General features: G+C 53.4%; 1 protein-coding gene across 1 annotated transcript in view; it reads left to right on the top strand.

The window, feature by feature from the left end:
- SH3RF3 (SH3 domain containing ring finger 3) overlaps window positions 1-22590 on the top strand; it is a 355587-nt gene that overhangs the window by 230536 nt on the left and 102461 nt on the right. Inside the window, exons 4-5 of the mRNA XM_077915849.1 lie at window positions 18828-19181; window positions 19642-19683. Of these exons, the coding sequence (XP_077771975.1) occupies window positions 18828-19181; window positions 19642-19683 (396 nt within the window). The remainder of the gene's footprint in view (window positions 1-18827; window positions 19182-19641; window positions 19684-22590) is intronic.

Genomic DNA, 22590 nt, shown 5'->3' with positions numbered 1-22590 from the left:
CTAGTGCAGTGTTCTGTGTCAGCTATGGCTCAGTGAGACTGGGGATGGGGGGACGCCTGGGTGGCTCCATGGTTGAGCATCTACCTTCGGCTCAGGGCGTGATCCCAGGGTCCTGGATCGAGTTCCCCCTGCATGGAGCCTGCTTCTCCCTCTGCCTGTGTCTCTGCCTCTCTCTCTCTCTGTGTCTCTTATGAGTAAATAAATAAAATCTTAAAAAAAAAAAAAGAAAAGAAACTGCAGGGAGAGGTAAATAGGGCTGAGAAAGAATCACAGGGGTATTTTTTGGTGGAAGAGGAAAGCTATAGGTCAGTTATGGCTCTCCAGTGCTGCCTATCCCTGACTCCAGTGCCAAGTAATCAAGGACTCTTTTTAGAGAGATGAGGAACTAGTGAAAGCCTTTGAGGTAATTATTCACTATGGATACTGGCTATGACCAAGTTCTAAACACTGTCGAGTAGTCCAGCTTTGAAGGTGAGCCAGTGGTGTGTGTGTCTCACTGCTGGTATTTCCCTTGTCTCCTCCTTCCCTGTGGCCGCCCTCCCCACCTAGCCTCTCTTGGGACACCTGAGCTCACCGCCTCAGAGGCGTGCGGGGGGCGGAAAAGGCCTCAGAAATGACACAGGAAAGAAACTTCTCAGGGATTTCTGCCATAGAATGTTGAGGGGCATCTCCCATTTAAACAAAGTTTAACTTTAAACAAAGTTTGTTTTATTTCTTCTTGTTGCTAGCCTGTTTCTTAGGAGTTTCTACAGCAGTGGGCAGCTGCTGGCAGGGACTCCTCCCCACTTTGACTTGGCTGCGAATTCTGCCTGCATTTCTGTGTCCAGGCATGGACTGTCCTTCATGAAAACTTAATGCGCTTCGCAGGGCAACTCGAAGTCACCAAAGGGCACTGGCCTGGTGGAGGAAGGCTGCGGGAGTGTGGAGCAGACAGGTTCCTCAGGAGCCAGGCAGGGCAGTTCCTGGTGTTCCATGCTTTCTCTGCATCTGGGCGAACTGGTCTGGGAGGCCAACTCCTAAACCCACCAGGAGAATGAGCAGCGCATCTTGTCTTCACCGTGTTTCACTTACCTTACTGCTAACGGCATGACACAAAGAAACGAGACAGTCCCACCAGAGAGGAAGACTTCAGTTCTATGCACCTGGCCTGGCCAGGGTCTGGGTCTGCACCCCCAGGCAGGACATGTGCACACGTGTATGTGATCACTGGGGGTTCCCCCAACAAAGACAAGTGATGAGGTACCAGCTCACCCTGCTTTCTCACTGCTTCAGCTGGTTTTGAATCACTTCTGGGGTTAACATCTCGTAATACAATGTTGTACATTCCCTAGTTTCTGGGTTCATTGTCGTTCTTTGCCTCCCTAACTACAGATATAAGAGGCTGGATCCCGTAGCACATAATTTTTTTCCCTTATCGATCTTAGCATTGTGTTGGCATAAGACAGGTGCACCTGTGTGGTATTGTTGGCTTGTGAGCCAGTTTCACATGACTTATCAAACTTCTGGCAAGGCCTCAGCTGGGGTGCTTTCAGCACCAGACTCAGCAGGTCCCTGGGAAAACTGCTGCCCTTGCTCAGCAATCTCAGCGGGAGCATCTGGGGGATGAGGAGGAGCCCACACCTGAGTGGTGCAGCTGCCCGTGGGCCAAGCAGGAAGCCAGAGAAGGCCTGCATGACTTTCCATCTTCAAGAGACAAGTAGGGACTAAAGATGTCTCAGCCTGGAGTCAACTGAAAACAGAGGTGAGGTGACAGTAAAGAGTAGCCATTCCTGGCTGCCGTGTCCAAACCTATCACCATGTCGCAGCCTCCGGTTCCTCTAGTGGGAAAGCAAGTGTGCCCACCACGTACTTGTGCAGCCGTGTTTGCCTCGGGCTCCAGCTGCTTTTCTCCCTTCCCCTCGAGTTTTGCTCCAGTGGGTGGTCTCCGTCCCGCACACCCAGGGGTGAAGGACAGGCTCCCTTCTTACCTACCTGGAGCACCCTCCCTGGGCCCTCTGTCTTCCTCTGCGTCTGCTCCGACCACTGCCCCATGGGGTGCTGAGCCATCCAACCCCACTGGCCCTCCCTCTGGCATGGCTATACCCCGCCACCTTAACCCTTTTCTCTGCGTTCCTCTTCTCTCTTCATGTTTACCTCTCCTTTTGGAGTAGTCCAGGCCAGTGACTCAGAAACTTCAGTGAGTGTTAGAAATACCCAGGGAGCTCCAGAACCTGATGCGGTGGGTCTGGGTGGGCTCAAGCCTAAGAACTTGGGGAGGAAACTTGTCAGATTCTACTTAGCCCCAGGGGTTGGCCTCGGCTGGGATCATGGGAGCGCCCACCCCAGCAGAGTCCTGCTTGTAGGCCCCCTCACCTCCTTGGGCAGGCCGTGGTGGTGGTGGCTGTTCTCCAGACGTGATGGTGAAGCATATTTAGCCACAGAGATTTGACTGCAGGTGTTAATGAGGTGATGGTGGGATATTTCTGGGCTGAGGCTCAGGCCTGTGTTCAGTGCAGGAACACCTGGAAGCAGACAGCCATGTGGAGTCGCTGGGATCGCCAGGGGCCTCAGGTGTCTTCCCTCCAGACCTGACGAGCATTAGTGGAGACACCTGCCCCCTGGTCCCAGCGGCCACTTTACCAGTAGTTCTGAGCCTAGACAGTGAACTCTCACCAAGACTGACCCCGAGAGCCTGTTGGAGACGGCCTCCCCTGTCCTTATGCTGTTCTTTCCCCGTTACCCTTTGGTAATGCTTCCTGTTTGGAAAGGAGGGGGCGTGAGTTGCTGGTGGCCAGGACCTTTTTAGGATTCAGGTGAATGCTCACACCATGCCCGTGCATATGGGAGATGCTGTCTTGTTGCCACAGTTCAACAGATTATTGCAAAATGAGAAAATGCAGCTAATTCTGGCTTCATTTGGTTTCTGCTGGACTTAGAGAAACTCAAAGCTATTCTCTATTGCTTTTATTTCTTTCACGTCTTCAAAGTGAGAGCAATTAAGAGTTATAGTTTGAAGCTATTGAGGACTCTCCTTCTGTTGCAAGCGGAGACAAAGACTTGGTTTGTCGACCACTGTTTTCCAGATGTCTCTGTTTTCAGTGGTTTCCCTGCCTATCTCCCTGCCTGTAGACCCTCGGCACACTGCAGGACTGTGTTAGACTCTCTGGGAAAACATTTTAATGAGACTGTAGAGGATTCCTAGTTGCTCCAACACTTACCTGGGCTGCCCCTTGTGGGTGAAGGCAGCATACCCTCTACGGCACAGCCTGTTGGGAGGAGTGCCTGGCTGTGTCTCCAGGGAGGGCAAATGCAGTCGCATTCAGTCTTGCCGTCTCCAACTGTAAAATAGAAATACATCTGCCGATGCCAGGGCGGTTATCAAGAGCTGGAGATCTGTTTGTTCCTTCATTAGGTTTCTGTGGGTGTGTCTTAGCCTTTGAGAGAGCACCACAGTGCTCTGCAGACTCTATCTTTCACACCACTGTTCTTTTCTTCATTCACCCATCCCTTCTGTTCATTCATTTGCTGAAGTGCCTGCCATGTGCCTGGCCCTGGGCTTGCAGCTGCCAACAAAACAGGAAAGAAATGTCTTGAAATCCATATTCTAGTGGGAGGGAGACAAAGACTGGAGAAAAGAGACAAATTCTAGAAGGTAGTATATTCTCTGTGGAGAAGAAAGCTGGCAGGAGGGGCGGGAAGCTGAGGTGAGGGGACTATAATACTAATTAGCATGTTTGGAAGGCCCCACCCAGGAGGCCACCTGTGAGTGAGCAGTGCAGGTTCCAGGTGTAGGTTCCAGGTGGTGGCCTGAGCTGGCTCGTGGCTAAGGGGCAGTGGTGACCAGCAGGACAGGGCAGGCTGAGTAAGGTGAGGTCAAGGAGGCGGCGGGGGGCCAGCCACTCTGAGGATGGAGGTGTTTGCTCCAAGTGGAGGTGTTTGCTCACTCCCTGTGAGTCTGGGTTTGGGTCCATCTCTGTTCATACTACCTGTGTCTCTGAGCTCACTGACTCTCCCCGACCATGTCCATGTCATCCGTATGCCCACCCCTGGCTCAACCTACAGGCTCATTAGTGAGACACAAGTGTAGACAAAACCTCCTGGACTAAAAGTTTTCAAGTTGCAGTGATCAGAGACCCCCGGGGCTTTGGCCCCCTGTAGGTGGGGTGCTACCTCTCACCCTCTCCCAGCCGCCGTGAGCCCTACCTTGTCTGTGAGCTCCATCTCACACGGTGAGCAGAACCATCCCTACAAGGGTTACTTGAGTGGCCTCACTCCTATGAAACCTCCTGTGGGGCCTGTGGCTCTTGGAATCAATCCAGATTCACCGTAGCCTGTGGAACCATGGAACCCACCTGGCCTCACCCCTGGCCTCTCACTGCCCCTGTGGTACTGGCCCTGGATGGAGCAGCCCTGCTCTCCCACACATCAGACTTCCCCTCCCCATGCCTCAGTTTCCTAATCTGTGTTCTGGGGATAATATACTTGCCTACCTCACTTCGCTCAGGCATGAATTAAATCAGTAACATGAGTAAAGTTCATATAACACTGGCCAGCACAGAGTGTGAACTATGTGTTAGAAAATAGCATTCCCGGGACGCCTGTTGGCTCAGTGGTTGAGCGTCTGCCTTTGGCCCTGGGCGTGATCCTGGGGTCCTGGGATCAAGTCCCACATCAGGCTCCCCTACAGGGGGCCTGCTTCTCCCTCTGCCTGTGTCTCTGCTCTCTGTGTGTCTCTCATGAATAAATAAATAAAATCTTTGAAAAAAAAAAAAAAAGAAAATAACATTCCCTTTAACGTTGTTAGAGCCTGTGTAGAGAGCAGGAAGCGGGAGCACATGAGACTTACCACAAAATTGTGTTTACTGCTGGAGTGTTGTGTTGGAGACTGACCATATGAATGAGGAAAAGAACACCAACGTGTTGAAAAGTTTATTTGGAATAGTATTGTGTTTTGTTCAGAGTGAAGGAAACGTCATTTGGAGAATGGGTATCCATTAAGTGGGTGGGCCAGGGAGCCTTGTGTGGAACAGTCCAGCTTTCAAAAACGAAGCAGCCCAGCACTCGGTGGGACTGCAGCATGGGAGAGGCAGGGGGTGCAGGCGCAGGGCCTGCAGAGGAATGCCTCTCTGCTCCCACAGCTGCCCTGGAGGCACCCTTGCCCTCCCAGCCAGCTCCTTGCGCAGCCCTGTGCCTGCCGACCTTGGAGGCAAGGTCCAGGACCACGTACAGAAAGACAATCCCAGGGGGTCTGTTTCTGCTTCTATAAACCTTTTCATATTTGGAGGGGGTGAAGGTGTGGTTGAGGCTCTGCTCCTGGTTGTGTTTCTCCTGGCCAAATAGTTCATATGCTAACATATTCTTAAATATATCAATTTTGCAGAGAATCTGTTGGGCTGTCATTGGGGTTTTTTGGTCCTATTAAGTGTTCACACCCTGTTCTTGGATTCAGCTGAGGAAAAGATGAGTGTCTGAGAGAGGGAAGTTGAAAGGTTAACATAATTATAGATAAATCTCAGTAGGAGAACATAGGTCAGGCCTGGAATCAGGGAAATTGCTGGTTCCTCACCCTCAAAGCAGAGACCCAGGGACCTCCCCACCCACCTGAGTGGAGACTGAAGAGCCAGCACACCCACCTAGAATTACTGTCTCCCCCCCACCAGTCCCTGAGCCGAGCTAGTGACCGTGTGTATCTCTGTCCGCTGAGCAGCCACAGGTGGCATCATATGGCTTCTGTGCTTTGCTTTAACTGCTCCAAACAACCAGGGGCACAGGGCAGGCAGCACGTGACAGAGGAATAGCAGCGTGGTGGCTGCTGACACCAATGACCAGGTGCATCCTACTATTTCTGTGTCTGTTATAAGATGTTAAGAGACGCTGTGCCCACCTTCCTTCCCAGCAGTCAGTTGAGGAGGAGACAGGAGCGCAGGCTGAGACAGAGCACTGTTCCAGGGCGGAGTTGGCACATTTGTTTTTCAAGTGCTAGTTTGTTAGGTAGAAGCAGTCATACACGACAGGTAAGCCGGTGTGGCCGTGTCCCCACACTATGTGCAGTGACAGGCATTGGGCTGGACTTGGCTTGTGGGCCTGGCTTGCTGGCCCCTACTCTGTCCTCTGCTTAACCTCTCAGGGCTTCCATTTCCCTTCCATTTGGGCCAAGATTCCGTTCTACCTACTGAGCTCTCTGAGCCCCTTGTGGGAGCATGATGCCAGGTGAAGCTCTCTGAGGGCTCTAGACTGTGACAGCCTGTCTGCGCTCCCACATCAAGGTGCCACCACCCAGCCAGGGCCAGAAACCAAGCCACCTGGGAGGAGGCCAACTTTGCTAGCCCTTTCCTGAAACGTCATGCTCCAAAAAAATACTGCATCTCACTAAACTAAAAAACAACAATTTTTTTATGGCACCTCATGCACTTTTTACAAAATGGAAAAAAAAATATGTTCTTGCCACAACTCAGGAAATGTCACTGTAGGTTGATCAATATCCCAACCTGATCTGCGCTTTTGTTTTTAATAACTTGTGATTGTGAAAATAACACCAGGTTATTGTTCAAAACAGGGAAATTCAGAAAAATGCAAACAAAAAAAATAAAATTGCCTATAATCCTACCAGTAAATATAAATGAGCACATTAGGAAAAAAATGAAATGTTGTTAGCATATTGTTTTATTTCCTTTATTCTTTTCTATGTATAAATTTACATATATTGTGGACAAATTTGGGATTGTGCTGCATCAGTATTTCCATCTTGCTTTTTTCCCATTAAATTGTGAGAATTTTCCAGTGACATTGTTGCAATAGCTTCAAAGCCCTTGGGCCCTGTAGTCTACCGCCAGCACAATAGTCAGGGGGCCTTGCCACATGCACCTCACATGTCTGTCTGCTGTTGCAGACCAACTGTCTCACTCAGAGCAAAGCCAAGGCTGCCCGCTCATCCTCGTCACCTCTGACCTTATTTCCACCACTAGTGTGCTCTGGCCTCCCTGGCCTCCGTCTTCCTCCTCAGACTGCCAGCCCTGCTCCCACCCCAGGGCCTTTGCACTTGCAGTACCTACTCACTCCCATCACATTTCCCTCAGGTGTCAACAGGTTCCCTTGCTCGTGTCCTTTGGGTGTTGTCTCAGAGAGGCCTTTCCATACCACCGCCTGTAACCGTGCAGCCCTACCCTTCCCAGTGCACCTTCTTGCAGACTTTTTTCCTCCATATTTATTTGTTTACTGGCTGGGTCTCCATGAAGCCAGGGGTTTTATCTACTTTTTTCCATTGATGTACCTTCAGTGCCAAGCAAAACCGCTGGCATACAGCAAGCATCTAATATGTGTGTACTCAGTAATCAGATCCTCTACTTCTGTAGTACCAAACTCAGGTGGTTTAGGGGACACCTCTCCCCCAGCTAGTCTATCTGGGCCTGTGCCCTGCTGCCAGTTGGCCCAGGAGTCCCCAGCAGCCCGCCCAGGTCTTCCTTACAGCCTCTGCACCAGCTCCTCGGAGCCATCTGACCACTGTTCAGCAGGCCACAGAGGCTTCAGATCACATCCTCACCTGCATTGAACCAGAAATATCCATGACCTGAGTGCTGGCTTAAGAGTCTGTGCACACAGCACGTGCATGCACGCATGCACACATGTGTTCTTGTACCCACCTGTGCCTGCCCTACCTTGAAATGCTCCTATCACTTTTGGCCTCGGTCCATAACCATTGAAATTAAGCTCCTTCCTCACTTACCCTGATCTTTCTCTAATAGATCTTTCAGTGGATTTGCATTTATGAATTCTGAATATTCTCACACCCACTTTGTGACCATGGAATAGATCCCTAAGGGAAGTTCTTTCTATGAAAATCTTCTCCGGCCACGTGCTGCTGTGTGCAGCTCACATGTGACAGCTGGTGAGGATGAGTGAGTACTCTGAACCGAGGGGGCTCCCGCTGTCTCTGGGAGCTCAGACCCTGGGCTCAGGCTCAGATTTGGAGTGCCAGCTCCAGTATGCCCTCTCCTCTTAGCCAGTGGGTGGGTGTGCACAAAGCCAGGTGTGAGTTTCAGCCCCCGGCCTGGTGTGTGTGTGTGGGGGGGGGGGAGGGGGGGTGTTGATGAGAGCACAGCTCAAAGCACAGAATTGCCGTTTAGATTGTACTCAATAAGTAGACATTATTATGCACACACACACACACACACACACACGTTAGCTGCATCCATTCGTTGACTATTTGTTGAGCATCTACTGCATGCCCAGCATGAAGCTCATGAATCATTTGTGAAGTGAGGTGATTATTTACAAGAGGAAGAAGTAGGCTCTAAATTTCAAAACTGTATCAGCTCTGAGATCTTGATAGTGTTGATACAGGGGTTGCCCTGAGATCTCAAAAGAGAGGGAGGGAGAGATGGGGACAGAGGCAGAGAGGGAGGGAGGGCATGGAGGAGATGCATGTCTGCAGGCACTGTGAGTGTTTGACAGCTGTTTATGATTCAGTGGTGAGGAAGTAGCAGTCAGAATGTAAGACCACAGCAGAACAACTCGGTGACAGCCTGGTGAGCATTCCTCAAACCAGAGCCAAGCTATGTCCCTTGCCATACCGGGAGCTTGCCGTGGGTGGCATCCCGGGTCTCTTGGCTACATAAGCTCTGTTCACTACCCTTGGGAGTTGGTCTCAGAGATGTCCCCTGCATGACAGGGCCCCACTGCAGATACACAGGTGCCCAGGGTCAGCAAGGACAGATGGGGCCATGAGCATCTCCCTTGTGGCCTTAAATCCTCGAACCCAGCTGGTGTGTAGTTTCAAAGATGTGCGTCGCTAGAGGAGACCAGAAAGGCCTGGGTGGGTTCAGAGGCAAGCAGTGTTTCCTTTTTGTTTGTTTGTTTGTTTGTTTTAAGATTTTATTTATTTATTCATGAGAGACACAGAGAAAGTGGCAGAGACACAGAGGAGAAGCAAGCTCCATCCAGGAAGCCTGATGTGGGACTCGATCCCGGGACTCCAGGATTATGCTCTGGGCTGAAGGCAGGCGCCAAACTGCTGAGCCACCCAGGGATCCCCAGCAAGCAGTGTTCTCAACCTGGGTCCTCTGCAGGGAGCCTATGGTGCCTGGGTGTCCCCAGAAAGGCTTTCCAGCTATTCATGGGGAGCACCAAGCCATGGGGGCTGGAGGCACCACACCACACATTTTAAAATAAGATTTATTTGAGAGGAAGACAGAGCTGGGGGAGTGGCAGAGGCAGAGGGAGAAGCAGACTGAGCGGGCTCCATCCCAGGGCCCTGGGGCCATGACCTGAGCCAAAGGCAGACTCTTAACCAACTGAGCCCCCCAGGCACCCTCACACCACACATTGAAGCCATGCAGACAGGGAAAAGAGGACTTTTATTTCTTGACAGGGAAATGTCTCTCTTTCCCTCTTAATACCAATGGCTTTCAGCCGTCTTAGATTGCATCTCACAATGAGAAATGCCGTTTACATAGTGACCCAGAGAATGCACCAGTGTGTATGTGAAACTAAACCAGCTGTTTTTTACCCTTAGCACGTGATGCATTCTGGCATTTTCTCTTTTAATCTGGTTCTTTTTTTTTTTTTAGAAAACACTGATCAAGACCCACTAAATTGCACTTTAAAAATTCCTGTTGGCTAGAGATCTTCAAAGTAGGGTACACGATGGGGCGCCTGGGTGGCTCAGTGGTTGAGCATCTGTCTGCCTTCATCTCAGGTCCTGGGATCAAGTCCCACATCTGGCTCCCTGCTCAGGGGCTGTCAGCTTCTCCCTCTGCTCTTCCCAACCTTATTCACACTCTCTTTCTCTCAAATAAATAAATAAAATCTTTAAAAAAAAAAACAAAAACAAAATAGGATGCATGAAGCTCTGTGAGTAAAGAAAGGAGATATTAGAACTTTTTTCAAATTTATTATTTAAATTTTTCTGACTCCTTTCAATTTCTATTATGTGTATGTTTTCTGATGCGTGTTAATATAGTGGTACACTAGAACACGTATGTAATTTACTGGCACTGTATGCCCAGAAGGGCATTACTGCTGGGGGGTAAAGGTTGCAGGGCCCTGGACTGGGTCACCTTGCTGGACTGGCCCTGGTACCATCAAAGAAGCTGTTGTCTGCCATCTGAATCTGAATTCTGTACCAGCCACATCCCTTCATGGTTCCCTTTTCCTCCTTTCTCAGCTGCCCAAAATCTGTGACTTCTGTGACACTGTTTCAGTCAGTGCTGGTCTGAGACGGTCAGAGATACAGGTGCAAGCACACCCCCCCGCCCCCCCCCCCCCCCAGGCAGTGCGCTTTGTGGCACGGGGGTATCTCTGCTGGGACAGTCCCATGTCTTGCTACCTTCCAAGCAGCAAGATGTCCCCTTGAGGGTTCTTACAGAAAATGGAGAATAAATGGTGCCTTTGTGTTCCTCTTCTTAGTTGAAAAACAACCTTTTTTTTTCCTTCTACATTTTATCTTCAGACAAAATTATGATAGGATCCTTACACGAATCTCAAAACTTCTAAGCGGTCGCTTTGCTGACAGGACACACCTTGCTAAGGTGCTAATCATAATTCTTTGCCGCTTACGAGCTTTTTTCCTGAGTTTAACACATTCTTAGCAAATGAGTGAAGTTCTTTTTCCTTCTATAATTTTATCAGACTCCTTGGAATTCTCCTTTTTTGTGGGCTCGGATACTGAATGGAGAGTGTGATTGCTAGGACAGGGAACATAACCCACTAATGAGAGGCTGAATTCAAAGGAGAGGAAGCCTTGTTCCCCATGGTAACTGGGGTACATGCCTGAGAAGGAAGGGGTGACGACTTGGAGCAGAAGCTGAAAGGGGGAGCCTGCTGTGTAGTTTCTGGTTGCAGTGGAGGGACCCACTCCCCAAGCAGGGACACTGCCTTTCTATCTGAGGGCCGCTTAGGAGCCCACATGGCAGTGATGTGGCCATGAGGTCGTGGCCAGGACTCACTGCCTTGTCACATGTGCCCCAGAGGACCAGGGCCCCCCCTCTGACTCTCAGGAAGGTGCTGTCAGGGCAGCACAGGGTCATAGAGGGTTATGATGTGAATGTCACCGTGATCTGCGAGGGCAAGGGGTGGGACAGGTTTGCCGAGGCGGTGGGTAGCCGTGCCCAGCTGCCCCCACTCTGAGCTGCAAGCACGATGGAGGTATGTGAAACAGCCCCTGCTCTACAAGCTTCTAGGGGACCAGGGGATGTGCGCCCCCTTCTCATGGGAAGTGTCCCGGTCTGACAAGTGTCCTTGTCGAGTCTGTGGTAATGGGGTGTTGAAATGAATCCCATTCCCCACCCTGCACTTTAATTCTTAAGATCATCTCTTCCACAATCCTCACCCGAACTCAGTCTTTATATGCAAGATTAAGCAATTGTCTAGGCAGTTCAGGTCTACAGCTTTGTCTTAATTGCTGGATATTTCTTGTTTGAAACCTCAGTCATCTGAATAACTGCCTCAGTTCAGCAGCCCACTTTGGCAAGTGCAGCCTCACCTGTCCAATCCAGTCACCTTGAGAAGAGGACACGGAGAGAACAGAAGAGAAAAGAAGCAGCTGCCCTGGGCTGGGTGGGTGTGGGTCAACGCGGACTGGCCAGCAGCCTGGGATGATGGCTTCCACTACACCACTGGGGTGCTCACCACCTCAAAGAGTGCTTAGTTATGAGGATGGGGATACCTCCCAGGGTAGAAAAGCCTTTCCCATAGCAGGTACACAACAAATACATGTTGAGCGAATGGGAAAATGTCAGCCCAGGTTGTTGGCATGTGTAGTACAAATGTCTAGAGTTCAATTTTCCAGTAAAAAAAGGTTTGGCATTGTTGTCAGGCCTGTGAGGTCCCCACCCGTTTGCAATAAAATGAAAGAGAATAGAAATAGCCCCCACCCTTGATAATTGCAACTGGGGTCCTCCCAGGGTGAGAATTTGCCTGACCTAATTTTCATGCTCCCATAAAAGGTCTGGATGTTTTAAAGGTCCACATTTGAATCTCTAAAAGGAACCCAAGCCCCTCTGATTGCAGAAGGCATAGATGTACCCTCATGGCTATGATAATTTTTTAACCCAAAGATGTAGCAGGACCAGAAAGCATCTCCACACTCTGCAGTAAGAAGGGAACAATGGCAGACCCACAGACATGTGGTAGGCCTGCCATCTGGCCACTTGTTCACTGTGTGATTTGGAACAAGACACTTAAACTTCTCCTCTGAGACTCAGTGTACTCCTCTGTGAAATGGCCGTGTGGACCTTGGACGGTGGGTATGAGGGTCAGATGAGCCTTGTGGGGCGAGGGTGGAACTGTGTTGTGCATGGCTGGCCGTCATCCCCTGTCTGCTTTAACCTTCTTAGTGCTCCAGAATCCTTGTTTTGGTCACAAAGGCCTTGCTCATCAAAGGCACAAGCTGTGTTCCCGAGACAGCCTTCGAGGAGGAGGGTGAGGGGTGCCAGAGCTGAAAGCAGATCATTCTCTTCTCACTTGCCCCTGCTGACGATCTGATCCCCAAAGAACGGAGTGTTTTACAGACGAGCACAGATCAAAATGCAGTCAGCCGTGTGTGCCTGCCCACCTCTGGAGGCGGGAGGCTCCTGAGATTTTTCCTGACAAAAGTTTCAGGCGAGTAAAGGCCAGTCTTCCTCCGCTCCTGAGTTTGTGAAGCTGTCACGAATAATAGGCCAACTAGCAGGCCTGGTGACCTGTGTTCTCCGGAGCCCACCGGGGGATGAGGGGGTGGGGGGGAAGCCTCACATTAAAGCTGTGTGCCAAGCCCAGGCTTCCATCTCTGGTCATGTGGCTCTTCTGTGGGGAGAGCGCAAAGCAGTCTGTTCCAGCCACCATGGGTCTGCAAGAGCCACAGCAGTGTCTCCCGGGAGTTTGTCTACATGCAGGAACTTGAGGGCCATCCCAGACCTATTGAGCCAAAATCCACAGCTTTACAAAGCTCCCAAAGAGTTCGCCCCATGCAGAAGTATAGGCTTTACTAGGACAGCCCCTCCCCCTCACCAGAGCATCCCCAGGAGTGGAGCCAGGACACCACAGGTGTTCAGGAAGTAGCGGTTGTGTGCCCGCATCCACTGGTTGCCTGCGTTTTAAATGGTGACACCTGCCTTCCAGCTTGCTCCCCTCTTTGGCTTCCTGGATTTCCAAGAAAGGAAAGACACATACTTCCCTCCCTCTGGTCTCCATCGCCAGCCTGTCGTTCTGGGGTGCGGGCGCATGCAGACTGGACTTCTCGCCTCTGGGTTAGGATGGAGGTTTCCTGGTATTTCACTTGAGACCTGCAGGGCCCCTCGCCCCATTGTCCCTTCTTGCATGTTGTATCTGACAGCAGCCTGCATGTCTGGTTTCCGGTCTTACTCCTTCTTTAAAAGATCCCCCCACATTCCCTCAGTCTCAAGTCCTCTTGGCCAGCACTGGTGATTTCAGGTCACTGAGCCCTGCCCGGGATCAAGTACCAAAATCCCTTGCTAGCCTCAGGCTCCCTGCGGGGGCCTCAGGGCTCACCTGAGCCTGCAGATGAGAGCTTTTTTATTCAATCCGGTCCCCAAAATCACCTGCAGCCAGGATGCCACCTCTCTAGTGGTGACTCTAAGAGGACTTCGTATGGAACTATTGCAACAATGGAAAGAAGAACCCTTCAGTTCTGACGTTTCCAGATGTTTCTGTGGCTGGAGAGAAGAGTGGCGTGGAGGAAGACCACACCTGAGCTGACGAAGTTGGTGAGGCAGAGACCTGGGAAGAGGGTCCTGTGCCAGGGGAGACCCACGGTCCCTGACTGGGGCGCGCCATGGCTGACTGGACCCGGGGACGAGGCACATGGGTGGCGGCTGAGTGTTTGGGGCTTGGGCTGGCTACTGTAGAGGGCCCCCCACAGAGGGAGGGGACAGGCCTGCCAGGTGCCATCCCTTCCAGGGACACTGACTGTCCTCAGGATACATGAACAAACCCAGTGAGACTGGTCCATGTTGGTGCCACTTTGTTTCCATTTTGTATGGAAGTTGGAGATGTCTTCTATTCTCATCCCCAAGCGGGCAGAATAGGGGTTCTTGGATGCATTGGGGTGTGTGTGTCATCTGTGTGCAAACAGCAGCCCAGGCCTGTGTGTTCTGTCTCTGTGAGGAGAGGAGCAGATTGGTGACCAGCCATGTTCAGATGGGGAAGCAGAGCCCTGTCACTGCCAGAAGCACATCTTGGTGGGAGCGGGGAGCATCCTGGGGCAGAATTCCAGGAAGCACGCGTTCTCCCCTCCACATATCACTCTTCACCATTGGCAGGAAGCAGCCATTCACAGAATGTTCTAGCATTCTGCTTGTGGGGGGAACATGGGGGTGACTTCAGAGTTTACAGCCTCCTCGGTCCTTCCCCTGGGGCTCCCAGGCTACCTGGGCAGCATCCCTCAGGCCCAGGAGACAGGCTGTAGCCTGCTCTGGGGAGAGCAGAGCCATCTGGCTTCTGGGGCGTGGAGGCCTCGGGCAGGCGGGCACTGCCCCATTTGGAGTCTGAGGAGATGAGAAATGGAGGCTGCACCTGGAGGGTGTACTGCAGGAGCTGCTGCCCAGCACGTGCGGGGCAAAGGTGTCCTGCAGTCAGGCCGTGGATGGGCCCAGCCCTGAGTGTCACATGACATGGCTAATCGGAGCTTATTGGGAAGACGCTGGCAGCTCCCCCAGTGGGGACGGTCGCTGCCAGGAACCGGTCACAGAGTTGCAGCAGTCGGCGTGGGATCTGCCGGCCCACCATCTGCTTACCGGCCGTGTGCTTGTCTAGTCCAGTCCAGGGTGGCAAATTACGGCTTAATCCCCTGTACACACGGCTCCAACAAGAAGCTGCTTGTCACCAAAGCAAAGGTTCAGTGAAGAAGCTAATGCTGAACTGTCTATCTTCATTGGGAGGGGCTTTCATTGGTCAGCCACTGGCCTACCGCAGAGATGTCAGGGGCTCTGGCACGGATGACGTGTGGACCGCTCAGCACAGGAAGGAAACCCTCCCTACCCCTGTGGCTTGCTGACCATGTCTATCTCTCTGGACATTTATTGGCCTTCCCTTTCAGTGCCCACCATGGGCATGTGGCCCACACTCTGGTGTCCATTGAGAGGGGGGCGGCGTGGTTGGCCATGGCAGCCTGCTGGGGAAAGGTCTTGAGGACTGAGCGGTGTTGGGATGAGCCTTGTGGCCATCAGTGAGCAGGTCCTGCCAGGCCAGCCCCTGTGGTGCTCCCAGCTGCTGTGGCCTCAGCTCAGATCATGGCTCCCTCTGCCCTGGACGCGCGTATGCCTCTCTTCTGCCCATGCCTGGATATCCTAGAGTTTCTCACACGTTTCTCACACTCAGCGGAATCACAGGGCAACTACGTGAGATGCTCCAGATCAACTGCTTGGGAGGAAGAACCAGGTTATTTTAGCCCAACCTTGGGTGGCATCAGTGCTAATATATCCATATACTGCTGTTCCACATGAAGGTATTGGGTCTGGGCTCTGCTGCCCGTAAGTGGCAGGCGTTGTCCCTGTTGCTTCCTGCTCCTCTGTGGCCACTTGACCTGCGGCCTGCAGCCTGGTGCAGAGCACTGGGGCCCAGGAGACCGAGCCCAGGTGTGCGAAAAGCCCCAGGATGGCCGTGCGAGGCCATGGCCACCGGTCTGTTCTGTGAGCCAGCGCCGTAGAAGCAGCAAATGAATAAAGTCATAAAATAGAGCAAAACAGCTGAGCCTGGTTGGAAGAAACGTTTCAAAGGAAATAATCCTGGATTTAGATCACACATTTTGGGGCCTACAGTGAGTTTTTCAAAACCTCCCTGGGAAAGGCAGGTATTTGTAATGGAAATGCTGACAGCTCTACAGCCCTCGCCTGGGCGTCTGCAGGGGCTGGACGAGCAGCTACTGCTGCGTGTGTGATCTGCTTGGCATTATGGAGATGAAGCATACCCTCCTCTCACTGCTTAAATTCAGAGGGGCCTTTTTTTTTTTATTGTTATTAACTCATTAGGATGCTACCAGCTGCACACCCTAGTAGTACAGGCTGGGTATGAACCTGTGGTCTGTCCTCCACCGTCCCAGGGCTGACCCAGACTCCACGGCAGGCGGGTTGGACCCCTCCAGGCCTGGCCCCCCACTCAGCTCCCGTGCACATCCCCGGCTCAGGAAGGGCCTGGGGGTGGCTCCTGCACCTTGGACTGTGCCTCGCCCTCAGCCCTGAACTCTTTACTCTGCACCCATGGTTTGGTGCATATTTCAGGAGGGCCCTGCGTCCTGCCTTCTCCCCTGACCTCTCAGGCAGAGGCTCTGCCAGCAACCCGAGTACTCTCCCTCTGAAGTCCATGTAGCCTTGGAAGTGGCCAAGGCAAGGCTAGGGGCATGTGGGGTGCCACCCACACTCTGATGCTCCCTCTGGGGGCACGTCGGGGCCACAGTGTGGAGAAGGGAGATGCATCTTTGCTGTACCCTCTTCCCTTTCCCTGTCCTTCACGTCTGCCCTTTGTGGCCCCTCCTCTGGACACACTGTGTCATGGCTCATCCCAGGTGGAAGACTGGGTGGACAGTCGTGACCAAGCCATTTCCTATCCCAGGCCCTAACTCAGATACCGACTCTAGGGCGACTTGTGCCCCATGCACTCACCTGACACCTCCTGGGCCTCAGCCTGGGGTGGCTCGCTCTGCCTGGACACCCTGAAACTCCAGCCTCTGAGTTTAAGGCTTATTGGTTGGCTCAGCCTCACTGACCTCTGACGTTCTGTCTGTGTTAGGAATGTTATCTCTACTTCCCATGCGTGGGTGACTGCTGAAGCCCACCCCCCAATGTTGTGGCAGGACCATGGGGGTGCCCTGCTGCTGGCATCTCAAATCCAAGTGGGAGCTGGGGCCCCTCAGCCTCCTGGATGGCCTGACATGACACACTTTGTCTTTCTGATCCCCCCTTCTCCTCTGATTTTCTTCTCTAGTTTTATTGCAGTGTCAAGGGCGACATGCAGGAGCCCATCGCGGACACTGCTCTGGCAGAGAGCCTGCCAATGAAAGCATCCTTCCCACCATCCCTGCTCACACCCCTGAGCCACTGGAGGCCTCTCAGGGACAGGCACGCCTGTGCTTGCCTCCCTTGTCATGCAGAAAAACCCTGGCTGAGGCCCAGATCTTGAAGTGAATTTTAGGAAAACTGGTGCTTCTTCAGAGTGAAGGGACCTTTTCACCTTTGAGAACGCTGAGAAGAAATGGATGGGCTGGAGATGTCCCTGTCCACCTGCAAGAACACCTATTCCATGTCAGGCCAGGGAGGTGTGCTCCAGGCTATCACCTTCGTTCAGAGAGCAGTGCTGGAGCTGGGCAATGACTGGCCTCAGGGCGTTTGCCCTTCGGGAATTCAAAGAGCTTGTGTCCATAGGCTGGACATTTAGGAATGTGATGTGTGCTGAGAAAAAAAAGAAAGAGCAGGGTTGGAGCCCAGCAGGCACGCTGCCCCGCCTGCCTGCTGCCACACTGGGATCCAGCCACCTGCTGCTGCCTCGTGGTCGGGAAGCTGGACGAGGGCACCCATGCCCAGTGATGTAGGGGTCATTGTGGCCACTGCTCCCAGCACCAGCAGAGCCACAGTGCGCTGGCAGAAACTGGGCCAGCCGGGCCCACCTGAGCCCATGACACCCTCAGCTGTTTGTTGGCTCAGGAGGAAACAAAACGCAAAGGTTCGAGCTCCTTCATGATTCACTCTGTGCTTCCTGAACTAGGGCTCCCACAGGGCTAGCTGGTGGTGACTCCATTTCTTCTGCTACTTCTGAAAGGATGAGGGACAAAGAGTAGAATTTTACAGGCATTACCTAGCAAAACGACATTTATTTAACCCATCTTGTAGAGACGTTCCCAGGCTGCTTCTCACATCACATTGTCTTCCTGGCCACACTGAACACATGGTAACCAGTTCTCTGTCCTTTATTCTGTGCGCGCTGCCCCTTGGGTAGGAACTTAGCTTGAGCCCAGCCCAGACCGAGAAGGAAGGGCTCTGTTGCACACCTGGGATGGAAAACTTGCTGGGAGTGCGGGAGGCAGAGTCAAGTTGGCTCGCAGAAGGTAGTTGACCTTGAGGCCCCCCAGCATCTCCAGGAGCATGAGGCCTTGCCCCCCCTCAGGTGCCGCCCAGCACAGCTCTGGTAGGGAAGGCCGTCAGCCAGCCTGGGTGCCGACCCTGGGTCCCCCAGGCTGCTCAGGGGCTCGAGCCCATCCCACCTGACCTGATAAGCACTGCCTGGGATTGAACTTTTGTCAGAGGCACTTTTCCGGTGAAGGTATCTGCTATTTTATGATACAAGTAGGGAGAAATGGAAGAAGCAGTGCCCTGAGTCCTTGCAGAATCGCTGAAAACAGGACGGTCTTGCCCCCTCATGGACTGGGGGTCAGATCAGCCTGCGGCGAGCCTGGTCCTGCAAACAGCATCCGTGGCTGCTGCCGAGCAGGTGGGACACTCGCCACCACCTGCCGTCACCAGGGACAGTTGTGCATTCTGCTCACATGCCTTGTGTTTTCCTGCCCACATGGCCAGAGTGGTGCCAGGCAGGCCAGACCCGTCACCGTGGGGAGTGTGGGGCCCGTGGCTGGGCATTCCTTCTTCCCTCCCCTGCCCCATGCCCTCTGCAGGTGTGCACCTCACACCCCAGAAATGGGCACTCTGGGAAAGGATGGGGCTACCCCAAAAACAGCTGCTCTGGAGACCTTTGCAATAAAGTCTTTGGGGGTCACTGCTGCCTCTGCTGTGTTTGTGCCCAGTGCCACTCACAGGGAGGTCTGTTGGAAAGGCCATGTGAGTGAGAACACATTGCCGGGTGGGGAGGACGCGGGCTGGAGCCTGTGACCTCTACTTACTGAAGCTTCCCCTCCCTTTCTCACCTAGCTCAACGACTCGGCCAAGCAGCTCATGGAGATGGACAAGCCCTGCCCAGCCGCTGTGTCTGGCTGCCACGCCCCGGTGCCCTGTGACCCCGGCACAGCAGCCAGTGTGGCCCTGGGACCCTCAGCGAGCAGCACGGGGGCGGTCAGCGCCTTTCAGCGGCGTGTGGACAGCAAGAAGAATGCCAAGAAGCGCCACTCCTTCACCGCGCTCAGTGTGACACACAAGTCCTCCCAAGCCACGAGCCACAGGCACTCCATGGAGATCAGCGCTCCAGTTTTGATCAGCTCCAGTGATCCCCGGGCCGCGGCCAGAATTGGGGACCTGGCCCACCTGTCCTGCAGTGCTCCCACCCAGGTAATGTCCTCGGGTCGTGGACAGGGCGGTGCTGGGCCTCTGGTCCTGGGGTAGGGAGCTGCATCCTCAGCCATGCGCTCAGCGTCCGGTCTCCCAACTAGCAGAAGGAAGGCCACGGCAGCCGTGCCCCTGGGGGCCACCATGACTTCCCAGTGTCTGCCTGGCCTCAGGGACCCCCAGGCCTTGGTCTCGTAGCTCCCAGGGTAAATGGAGGAGTGGTACTTGGTGTTGGAAAGGTGACCTAGGTGGTGTGTGACACAGGCCTGTGTACTCGAGAAAGTCCTCCTTTGTCAGCATGCACGCAGGGCATCCAGTCGAGTCTTGCAGGAAGTCTGGGTACAGTTTATTGTCAGCATGGTATGTTTTTAGCATCTCTGTAGCACTTGCTAGTCTCATTTCAAAAGAAGCTCAGAACCAGAATGAACTGCCTTGTTTAGTACTTTGATTTTTATTTTTACAGAGACCTTCTATTTCTAGACATGGCACTGGTTCCATTCCAGAGGTAAGATGAAGGAAAGAGGGGGACGTTATTCTCAAGCTACCAGCCATTGTTTGCCCCACACACCACGTGCTGGTCTCCGTGTGCTGGCCATGGTGTCCTGTAATCCGTGGGTAATGATTGCCAGGCTCAGGCTTCCCCAGTGTTCCCAGGAGCTTTTGAGTGCACATCAGCAGAGTTCCTGCCCCACAATGTGTGGGCTCTGGCGTTCTGTCTGCCTCGCCCTCATCCTCACCTGCTCTTGCCCTCCTGTCTGTCCACAGCTCCTGAGTTAGTGCAGCAGAGGGCAGGTTCAGGCTATGCAGTCTGGGTCTACTAGAGACAGGCTCTAGGGTAGGAAGGGAACAGATTTTCTTTTTTTAATTTGTGTCCCATTTTGTTGCACAAGGACCTCAGTGCTGAGTCAGCTCATCCTAGCAAGGACTGGGACCCTGAGTCCCATTTTCCGGCAGTTACATTAGAAGTGAAAGTCATGGCCAGGCTCTAGGCTTTCGTCAGGGTCATTGAAAAGGGTGAGAGGTCAAGCAAAGCAGTTTCCACCTATCTCCCATCCCATATTAACTTAATTATTGGGACACATAAGAGGTGGCACTGAGCAGCCGTAGGAAGGGTAAGGCTGGAAGACACCACAGGTTGTGTCCTGCAGGCACCAGCATGCCGTCCGAGGTCAGATGCACCCGCAGACCAACCCCAGCTCTGCCGCCTGCCTGCTGCCTTCCTGGCTAGGTGTGACTGTGCTGACCCGTGGTCACACCAGGACATCCATCTCCTGGCCGACCCGAGGACCCGTGTGGCAGCTGTAGGTCCTGTAGTTGGCCACGGTGCCATGCGGATCGTCTCCCCACTGTGCCAGGCACGCTGGAGCAGGACCCAGTCCCAGGTTTCTGTGCCTGGCAGGCAGACCTGGGCTTTGTGATTGTGAACCTGGAGAAACGCAGCATCGTTGCAGGCCTGCCTCCATCCACAAACGGAGGCCTGTACATGCCAGACAGATGTCAGGGATGGGTTCCAGGCTGGCAGAGCAAGACTGCCTGGGCCTCCTGGTGCCCTGGGGCATGGAGTGTGCAGGTAGACCCCTGCCCTCCTGTCCCCCAGGCCCCTGCAGACAGGCCGTGACACAGACCATCATCACTGACAAGATGAACCCTTAACCCTCTGTGAGATGAAAGAAGCCAGTCATCAGGAACCCAGGCCAGCTCTGCCCACATGTTTGCACCCCCACCCACACACCCAGGACTTCTTGGGCCACAAGAGCAGAGGTTTAGGACTTTAGGCCAGGGGTCCCAGAGCATCTTCTTCTGGAGAATGAGGGCAACTGTGGTCACTGGTTGTCACAGTTACTGAACCCTGGTTGAACACTGCACAGTGTTTATAGAAAGTTTGTGGCAACAGGCCTGTGTGTCCTGGAAGAGCAGCTACCTGCATGGAAAAGGGGTGGCTGAGTGCGTGCTCGTGGTGTGCATGGCCTCGGGTGAGCAGCTGCCACTGAGTCAGTCTGCAAGACCGGCTCTCATGTGACAGGTACCTTACATGGATGTGACTCTGATCAGAAAGGGCTGCCCTATGTGAAGTGACTATGCTGCTCTTTGTTTACTGGACTTGATCCTGAAACCCTGTGGTGGAAGATGAGCTGCATTCAGACCAGGCACGTGCACACAGTAACAGCGCAGGTGAGATGCTCTGGGATAGGGAAGCCCCCGCAGCTGAGCCAGAGCTCGTTAGCATCGCTGACTCTCCTCGCTCTCCTTCGTGTTCCTTCGTAGAGTCGAGGGGAAGTGTCAGGGCTATGGTTTTTATACAAATGGCTCTAAAATTCGGTAGCTGCTTCTCAGATGGAAGGCAGTGAGCACTGTTGACCTAAAGCTGGGCCCACACCCTGCAGAGCACAGTGGGGGTTGCACGGCTGCCTGGGGGGGCATCCAGGGTGTGTGCAAGTGTGCGGCTTGCGTGACCCCAGGCAGTGCTGCTCCAGCCTCATCTCCTCCGCTCCTGCTCTCACCTCCCTTGTCTGGGCTTCTTTGTACATCCCACCGTCAGGAGAGCCAGCAGGTTGGATTATTTTCATTTGCACATGAGGAAACTGAAGCCCAGAGAGCATGAGTCATGTCTCAGCACTGCACTGGCCTGACAGACTCCCTGCCCTGTCCAGATGGCACAGACACGAATCCAGGCTATGGACACTGCGGCCCCTCAGCTCCTCTTCTGTAAATGCACAGGGCTGACCTCAGCCCCAGGAGATGGAGAAGGAAAATACAGCCAGTGCCTGTGGAGAGTGGCTGGCACCCTGTCCAGGCCGCCTCCTCCCTCCCTCCCCTCCTCCCTTCCTCCTTTAGTCTGGGACCCGGGTGGCGTGCAGATGAGGGCAGTGTCTCAGTGGACAGCCAGGCTCCTCTGCTCATGGGCTGTGCACCCAGGAGAATTGCTGAACCTCTCTGAGCCTCTAGAGCTGCCTTTAAGCGCCAGGTTGATCACGGTCCAGGTGCCAACTCTTCCCAGATCCTCAGCTTTCTCATCTGTTAAATGGAGCAGCTATTGCTGTGAGGGTAAATTGAGAGCACAGGCTGACCTCTTTTCAGTGAGCATGTGTAGTGGTTCCTCTGCCGCTGGGGATCAGGAATAAGACCGGCCCCGCTGCATCGGGTACGTCAGCCGGGGCTCAGGCCTCATGTGTGCTGGCCACGTTCTCCCTGTACCATGGACTGCGCTAGACGTTGGAGTGCCAGAGGCCACAGGTAGATGAAGGGGGGTGGCGCCGCCCACAGCAGTACCTCGTGAGGGTGGGGATTGATGAGCATCCTGCCTGCCAGCAGCTCACTGGTCTGTCCCCAGCGACAACCAGGCCCAGCTGTGTGGGCCCAGGGCCTCATATACCCGCCGTGCAAGTCCGAGGACCCTTCCCAGAATCCAGCC

Source organism: Canis aureus, chromosome 11 (assembly GCF_053574225.1).
Source record: "Canis aureus isolate CA01 chromosome 11, VMU_Caureus_v.1.0, whole genome shotgun sequence".
Lineage (NCBI taxonomy): Eukaryota > Metazoa > Chordata > Mammalia > Carnivora > Canidae > Canis > Canis aureus.
This window is presented reverse-complemented; position numbering and strand designations above follow the sequence as displayed.